At 44.8% G+C, this 8,760-nt stretch overlaps 1 protein-coding gene across 1 annotated transcript; it reads right to left on the bottom strand.

Annotated features, from left to right (window-relative positions):
- Window positions 1–206: 206 nt before the first annotated feature.
- LOC110893020 lies at window positions 207–644 on the bottom strand. Its single transcript, XM_022140145.1, has one exon. It carries the CDS (start codon window positions 642–644, stop codon window positions 207–209), a length of 438 nt encoding a protein of 145 aa, XP_021995837.1.
- Window positions 645–8,760: the final 8,116 nt, after the last annotated feature.

Below are 8,760 nucleotides of genomic sequence, written 5' to 3'. Positions count from 1 at the left end.
CAATTGGGACCCAGTATCAAGAATCTAGATACCTTTTTCACCATTCAAATTCTTATACACGCGTTTCAAAAAAATTTCCCCAAATATCAAGGTTGCTTCAAATTTTATTTGTTGACAGATATGGGTGTTTTTTTTTTTTTTTGAAAAGAGAACTTCATTGCACCACCGAACCCGAAAACCGGGACGGAAAAACAAAAAACAAAACCTTACATATTCACAAATTTACACAAATCTTCCCACTCAAACTTCCCTTTCTTCGCTCTATGTTTAAACCAAAAAAAACTAACAACTCTAACCTCGCTAAAAATCTCCTCAACACTACTTCTAATACCATTGAATCTCAACTTGTTTCTAGCCTTCCATAACACCCAACACGTCGTAAGCACAACACCGTGCAACGCCTCACGGTCCGCCTTTTCCCTATCCCCCACACTATGCAGCTCAACTAAGTCTCTAAACGAAAAAATGAAAAACCTCGGGATCCGGCACCAAAAACTAACCTTTTCCCACACCCCCACAGAGATCGGACAAGCAGAAAAAATATGGGAGACGGACTCGAGATCTTCCTCGCAAAGGCAGCAAATATCATCAATAATCGTCATACCTCTGCTGCAAAGGGCGTCCACCGTGGGTATCCTGTTCATTTCAGCGCGCCATGCGAAGATATTGCATTTTTTGGGAACCCATTTACACCAAATCGGCTGCTATAATCGCGTGAAGAGCTAATGAGGTGTTTAACCGCCGCCACAGAGAAGCACTTCGACCCGTTACCCTGCCATGACCATTTATCCGTACCCGGCGATAGATAAACCGCACCCAAGGCCCCAGAAAGCGACTGCCATTCCGAAAGCTCCTCGGCCGACTCCGGGTCATGTCTCCAAAGCCAGAGACCTTCTCCCTGAAGACGATCACGAACACAACATGTCTTCACTACTTCCAATTTAAAAAGATCCGGATACTTCTCCTTTAAGGGGACGTCAAACAACCAAGGGTCCAGCCAAAAAAGAATTTTATCTCCACTATTGACCTCACCTTTGAAGAAGTTACGGAGCGGAACATTCCCAACCAACGGCCTCTTAATAGAAGAAGCAATATTACTCCAAACTCCACCAAAAGATTTCTTCACCGGAAGGAAATCCCAGGCCGAGCCCCCAACATGAATTGCGTTCACAACCTTCACCCAAAAATTATCGTGTTCGTTCTTATATCTCCACCCCCATTTCGATAAGAGAGCAATGTTGATGTCTCTAAGTCGTTGAATCCCTAAACCCCCCGAATCAAGAGGCGAAGCCACTCTATCCCATGCGACCCAATGCACCTTTTTAATCTCCGAGGATCCTCCCCAAAGAAATTTCCTCACCAGAGCTTCCAGATCCCGAACAACCTTAACCGGGGCTCTATACAAGGAGAAATAGTAGTTAGGGAGGCATTCGAGGACCGATCGAATCAAAGTAACCCTCCCACCAATGGAAAGCAGAGAAGATTTCCATAAAGAGAGACGTTTTTCCATGACATCGAAAACCGGTCTCCAGTTTTCATAACGATTCATATTGGCCCCTACTATCAAACCGAGAAACTTGAACGGAAAAGAGTCAGCGTTACACCCAATGAAACTAGCCATCTCAGCCACCTCACAAGAATGAGGACCGACCCCGTACAAACTTGACTTCGAGAGATTTATCTTGAGACCTGAGCAAAGGTGAAAACACCTCAAAATTCTAACAACATTAATAATGTTATCCTTAGACCACTCACCCAGAATAACAGCATCGTCCGCATATAGGAGGTGGGAGACCACAGGGCCTCCGTTCGGAAGGGTGACTCCATTAATAATCCCCAGATTACATGCCTTCCTAATCATGCACGAGAGAGCTTCCATTGCAATGACAAAGAGAAAAGGAGACAGCGGGTCGCCTTGCCGCATGCCTTTAGAGCACATAAATTCGAAGGTCGGGGCTCCGTTAACTAACACCGAGGCCCTAGCCGACGAAAGGACACCCTTGACCCATGAACGCCACTTAACCGAGAAACCCAACTGGAAGAGCATATCAAGGACAAAGTTCCAATTGATGTTGTCGTACGCCTTCGCAAAATCAATCTTGAGTAAGAAGATATTTTTTTAGACCGTTTAGCCCAATTTAGAACTTCATTGACAACTAGAGGACCATCCAGGATCAGCCTATCACTAATAAAAGCCGACTGCGGTGACGAGATAACTTTATCCAACACGAGTTTGAGCCTGTTCGCCAGAATTTTAGAGATAACCTTATTAATCATGCCCACCAAGCTTATAGGACGGAAATCGTTAAGACCGATCGGGTCGTTGACCTTAGGGATCAAAGCAATAAACGACGACCCACACCCCAAATGTCACACCCCAACCGATGGCGGAATCATCGGGGCGCGGCACTGAGCGAAACAGATTGTTCGGAAGTTTCCATAACAACTATCATACAATTCAGTTATATAACACGTCCCATACCGTGTCCCAAATAATAACAAGTTATCATAGAAATCAACTAAACAATATGGGAACTGTTCCGACGGCTATCCGTAAATCTTACTGACTACAGGTGCCAGTACAAGATCTACAGATAATTATGGCCCTGGAGCAGGTACGTGGACACTGTCCTAAGGTCACAGGCTCCTAGAAGCTTATTATTGCCTCGCTTCCCTAGCACGCTAGTAGCTTAAACACCTGTCACATACGTTAAAATAATAGTCAATACATATAATGTAAAGGTGAGTACACAAGTTTGATATAGCATATAGAGTTCGAAAAGTTTACGCATAACCAAACACGTACACAAGGGCAAACGATGCATGTAAATTATCAACATGGGACCATCGATACCAACGACTTCGGGTTGACTGTCCGAGACAGTTCGCAATACATGATTACCACCGTAATCCATGCAAGTAATTGTCCTTAGCAACCCCCGTGTGAACGGGTGCTGAGTCCAAACTATAGTACTACGTTGCTAAAGCAGGTAGATAGCACTCCACGTGTAAACATAATAAACAGCAATCGTTTAGACAAGTAATACATGCAAGTAGGTTAGCGTTCAAATAGTTCGTGTTGTTTGTGAATTTGATAGATTACGTATGTAACACCCAAAAGTGCTGAAAGCAAAAAGGGATCGAGTATACTCACAGTGATTGATGTGGATTGAAGGGAGCACTGAGAATAGGTTAGCCTGAATAGTTCGATAACACAACGATGAGTAACGTGGAAAAAGTAGACAATGTACTTGGATCGACTAGGCCATTCGATCGGACTGCAGTTCGATCGAGTGGGCTGTTCGATTGGTTTGGAAGTCCGTTCGAACGTCCATTCGATCGGCCGGCTGGCTCGATCGGCTGGTTCCTTCAAGTGGATTGTTTCTTCCTTTGATGTGAAGGATGTGTTTGTGTATGATGGTTTGTACTACCCTTTCAGGTTGGCCGATCGAACAGCTGTTCGATCGGTTAGCCCAACCGATCGGCTAGTACTTCATTGTTTTCAAATATGTCACTCGATCGGCTGGCATGTTCGATCGGGTGACATTCCAATGTTTCGAAAAGTCTAAGTGTTTTGAGGTATAGTATCTCATGATCCGAGTAGTAATGTTTACAATCGAGTGACGTAGTCGATCGAACAGTACCTCGTCAATACTACACTTCATGTGTTTGTGGGTCTAAGTGCCAGTCGACCGGTTAGCCTAGTCGATCGGCTGGCTTAGTCGTTCGGTTGGGCTGTTCGATCGAACAGCCTAGCCGTTCGGCCAGCTTCTCGATTTGGTTAACCTATCACTTAACACTTGGTTATTCCCGTTACTTGGTGATGTTTTAGAGATATTTTGACTACGAGTTGAACCATAAAGCTGAAGTCCCTACTTAGCCTACTGACTCGAGCAGGAACCACCCAAACTCGGTCAGAGACGGTTTGGAACCCAAGTTTAACGTTTAACCCGAGATCGGTATATCCCTCGGTAGAACCCGAATCTTGAACCATGTGTTTGTTTAGATTGATTTATAAATCGGTTCAAGTCTCGTTTTCACTGTTTTGAGTGTAAGAGAGTTGAAAGATAGATGAAAACCCATCTTCCAATCCTTTTTCCACCGTGAAATGTTAAGATCTTTGGAAGATTTTAGGTTATTTATGTGGAAATCGGTTAGATCTAGCTTATTCATGGTTGAATGAAGTCAAGAACATGAAGTTCTTGATGAACACCAAGAACACCATGATGACATCACTCAAGAACACCTAGATCTTGGTGATTTCATGGATGAAATTCAGATTTTGAAAGATAGAAAGATGGAGAATCGATTAATGAACAAAAACGTACAAGGATTAGAGTGAAATACTTACCGGTTTGAGAGAAATCTGAGATTTAGTGAGAAGAAGAGGCTGGTCGATCAGAGCTTTTCCAAAAGTGGAAAGTTTGACAAGGACAGCCCTATTTATAGGCTTCCAAAAGAGGAAAGGGTCAGCTGATCGAACAGCATCCCTGATCGAGCAGCTGTCCGATCGAACAGCCTGTTCGATCGGCTAGCCTGTTCGATCAGGTTGCCCTGTTCGATCGGCTTGCCTGGTTTTGAATGTTTCGCGATGATTTTTGATATTTCGAGTTCGATGAGCGATGATTTGAGAATGATAGAATTCCTAATCAAATTACTTTTAGTCTCAACTACTATATCTAACATACAAGCATCCTTACAACCATTTCGGGTTCGATTTCCATTTGAGTTTGATTCGCCTTTGAGTCTTGATTGATTTGATTGATTCACCACACACTTTAACATAAAAGTAAACATGCACAAGTAACACGTAAGGCACACACACACGTATAAAAGCATTAAAATCCCCACACTTGAGCTTGATGATTGATTTGATTAGCTTGATTATTGATTGACTAGCTTTATTGCATTGTTACTTCCTAACATTCACAGTCGGTCGTTGATTCACAGTTCGATTATCGGTCGATTAGTTTGATTATACAACACTTACTCCAAATAATACGAAAATCAAAATGAAACTAAAATGAAATTAATCTTTATTAATCTTTAATTCCAATAACAGTCAACACTTGACTTTGACTTTGACTTTGGAAAACACGGGGTGTTACAGTCTCCCCTCCTTTAGGGAATTTCGTCCCGAAATTAGGCTGAGAACCGTACATCGCCGTGTGATTTTACCAATTTGATGCTTCAGATCTATCTGAACAACTGCGGGTACTTGGCCTTCATGTCACTTTCGAGTTCCCAAGTGAACTCCGCGCCTCGTTTGCCTTCCCATCGTACTTTTACAATAGGAATGCGAGAGCGTCTGAGTTGCTTGGTCTGTCGGTCCATGATTTCGACAGGCTTTTCCACGAAGTGTAGCGTCTCATTGACCTGAAGATCGTCGAGTGGTATTATCGCGTCGTGATCGGCTACGCATTTTCGAAGGTTTGAAATATGGAAAGTCGGGTGGACATTGCTGAGTTCCTCCGGTAATTCGAGTTTGTAGGCAACTTTACCGATTCTTTCCAGAATCTTAAAAGGTCCAACAAATCGAGGCGCAAGTTTCCCTCTTTTGCCGAATCGGACTACTCCCTTCCAAGGTGATACCTTTAGGAGCACGTAGTCGCCAACTGCAAACTCGCGGGGCCTGCGTCGTTTATCGGCGTACATCTTTTGTCTGTCCCGGGCCTTTACCAAATTTTCCCTTATCTGGTGGATCTTGTCAGTCGTTTCTTGCAGAATCTCGGGCCCAGTCAATTGTGAATGACCGACCTCGTGCCATACAATAGGCGAGCGACATCTCCTACCATACAAGGCTTCGAAAGGTGCCATTTCGATGCTGGAGTGATAGCTATTATTGTACGAAAATTCGACCAATGGTAGGTGTTTGCTCCAACTACCGCCAAAATCAATAACACACGCACGGAGCATGTCTTCAATAGTACGAATCGTTCTTTCCGTCTGCCCGTCGGTTTGCGGGTGGAATGCGGTACTCAAATTCAGCGTCGTACCAAGAGCCGCTTGAAAAGTTTCCCACAATCTCGATGTAAACCGAGTATCGCGATCAGAAATGATGTCTCGAGGCGTACCATGATTCTTAATGATCTCGTCGGTGTAGATTTGGGCTAGCTTGGCCACCTTGTAGTCTTCTCGTATTGGCAAAAAGTGGGCTGATTTGGTTAGACGGTCGACTATAACCCAAATGCTGTCGTGACCTGATGGCGTGGTCGGAAGCTTAGTTATGAAATCCATAGCTATGCTTTCCCACTTCCATACGGGTATCGGCGGTTGTTCGAGTAAGCCTGAAGGTCTTTGATGTTCAGCCTTGACTCTTGCACAAGTTAAACAGCTACCAACATAAAGAGCAATATCCCTTTTCATCCCAGGCCACCAGTACTTGTAGCGAAGGTCCTGGTACATTTTGTCCGCACCGGGATGAATGGAATATCGGGATTTGTGGGCTTCGTTCATGATGATCTTTCGCAAATCTGTCCTCCTCGGAACCCAGATTCGGTCCAGATAATAGAATATCCCGTTGGCTTTGCTCACGAGTTGAGTTCCATCGTGATAGATTCGTTCTTTCTTCAACGTACGCTCGTTAAAGCAAGCGTGTTGTGCTTCGCGGATGAGAGCTTCGAGGTTATACTGAGCCTGGATGTTTCGAACACCTATCACGTAATTCTTCCTGCTGAGGGCGTCTGCAACTACATTCGCCTTGCCTGGGTGATAACGGATCTCACAGTCGTAATCGTTGAGAAGTTCTACCCATCGGCGTTGACGCATATTGAGTTCTCTCTGGTTAAAGATATGTTGTAGGCTCTTGTGATCGGTGAAGATCGTGCACTTTGTACCATACAGGTAGTGTCGCCAAATCTTTAAGGCAAAGACAACTGCGCCTAGCTCGAGGTCATGGGTTGTATAGTTCTTCTCGTGGATTTTGAGCTGTCGAGATGCGTAAGCTATAACCTTGTCTCGTTGCATGAGAACGCAGCCAAATCCAAGGTTTGAAGCATCACAATAGACAACGAAGTCATCGCTTCCGTCCGGCAGTGTAAGAACTGGTGCATGGCACAGCATGTGTTTGAGGGTTTGGAAAGCAGTCTCCTGCGCGGTTCCCCACACAAAAGGCTTGTCTTTATGAGTAAGGGAGGTAAGTGGTACGGCAATCTTTGAGAATCCTTCGATGAATCGTCGGTAGTAACCAGCTAATCCGAGAAAAGAGCGAACTTCTGACGGATTCTTTGGCGTAACCCATCCCTTGACTGCCTCAATCTTTGCAGGATCAACGTGTATACCCCGGCTATTCACAATGTGACCCAGAAATTGAACCTCCTCCAACCAGAATTCACACTTGGAGAATTTGGCGTAGAGTTGGTTTCCCTGAAGCAACTCGAGAACCAATCGCAAATGCTGCGCATGTTCGGCCCTCGATCTGGAATAGATCAGGACATCGTCGATAAATACAATGACAAAACGGTCTAAGAACGGTTTACACACGCGATTCATCAGATCCATGAAGACCGCGGGTGCGTTGGTCAAACCAAAAGGCATGACAACAAATTCGTAGTGGCCGTATCGGGTTCGAAAAGCGGTTTTGGGTATGTCTTCCTCTTGAATCCGCAACTGATGGTAGCCTGAACGTAGATCAATCTTAGAGAAACACTGAGCACCTTGTAGCTGGTCAAACAAATCGTCGATTCTGGGCAATGGGTATCGGTTCTTGATGGTCAGCTTGTTCAATTCCCGGTAATCGATGCACATTCGGAACGACCCGTCCTTCTTTTTGACGAAAAGGACTGGTGCGCCCCATGGAGAAGTGCTCGGGCGAATGAAGCCTTTTTCAAGTAACTCTTGGAGTTGGTTTGAGAGTTCTCGCATCTCAGATGGAGCGAGTCGATACGGAGCTTTGGCCACTGGATTGGCTCCTGGAATAAGGTCGATTCGAAAGTCGATATCACGACTTGGAGGTAGTCCAGGAAGATCATCAGGGAACACCTGAGGAAATTCTCGGACAACAGGAACATCCTTGACTTCAACTTTCTTTTTCTTGTCCGTCTCAGCTACAACAATGTTGGCCAAGAAGGCTCGATATTCCTTGCGGAGATATTTGCGAGCTTGAAGACAGGACATGAGCTTGAGATCTTTCGCAGTAGTTTCACCATAAACACATAGAATATCACCACTAGCTAGCACAAAACGAATCATCTTATCGGAACACACAACTTCAGCACGGTTTTCACGAAGAAAGTCCATGCCTACTATGACATCGAAACTTCCGAGCTGCATCGGAATGAGGTTAATTGGAAATATATGATTGTTGAGCTCGAGAGTACAATCACGGAGCACAGAATTGACAGCAATGGTTCTTCCGGTAGCGATTTCTACTTCGAAGGGTGACGAAAGATAAGAGCGCTTACGTCTAAGAAGCTTCTCAAATTCAAATGACACAAAGCAGTTATCGGCTCCAGTATCAAACAAACATGATGCATATATACCATTCACAAGGAACGTACCATTGACCACGTTGTTATCAGCTTGAGCCTGGCGTGCATTGATGTTGAAAGTTCTTGCGTGAGCGGCTTGTTGTTGAGGCTGTTGTTGTTGTTGCTGGGGTTGTTGAGCTTCTTGTTTCACCACCCTGTTCGGGCACCGGTTTGCGAAGTGGTTAGGGTCACCACATGCAAAGCAGGTCCGAACATTGTTTGCTGGGGCCTGTGCAGCTTGAGGAGCTTGCGGAGCAGGTAGCAGGGCTTGGTTAACAGCGGCTTGAGCTTG

Source organism: Helianthus annuus, chromosome 2 (genome assembly GCF_002127325.2).
Source record: "Helianthus annuus cultivar XRQ/B chromosome 2, HanXRQr2.0-SUNRISE, whole genome shotgun sequence".
Lineage (NCBI taxonomy): Eukaryota > Viridiplantae > Streptophyta > Magnoliopsida > Asterales > Asteraceae > Helianthus > Helianthus annuus.
This window is presented reverse-complemented; position numbering and strand designations above follow the sequence as displayed.

Coding starts and splice junctions, on each gene's coding strand:
- LOC110893020 (XM_022140145.1), bottom strand. CDS start 644: ATGAACAGGATACCCACGGTGGACGCCCTTTGCAGCAGAGGTATGACG.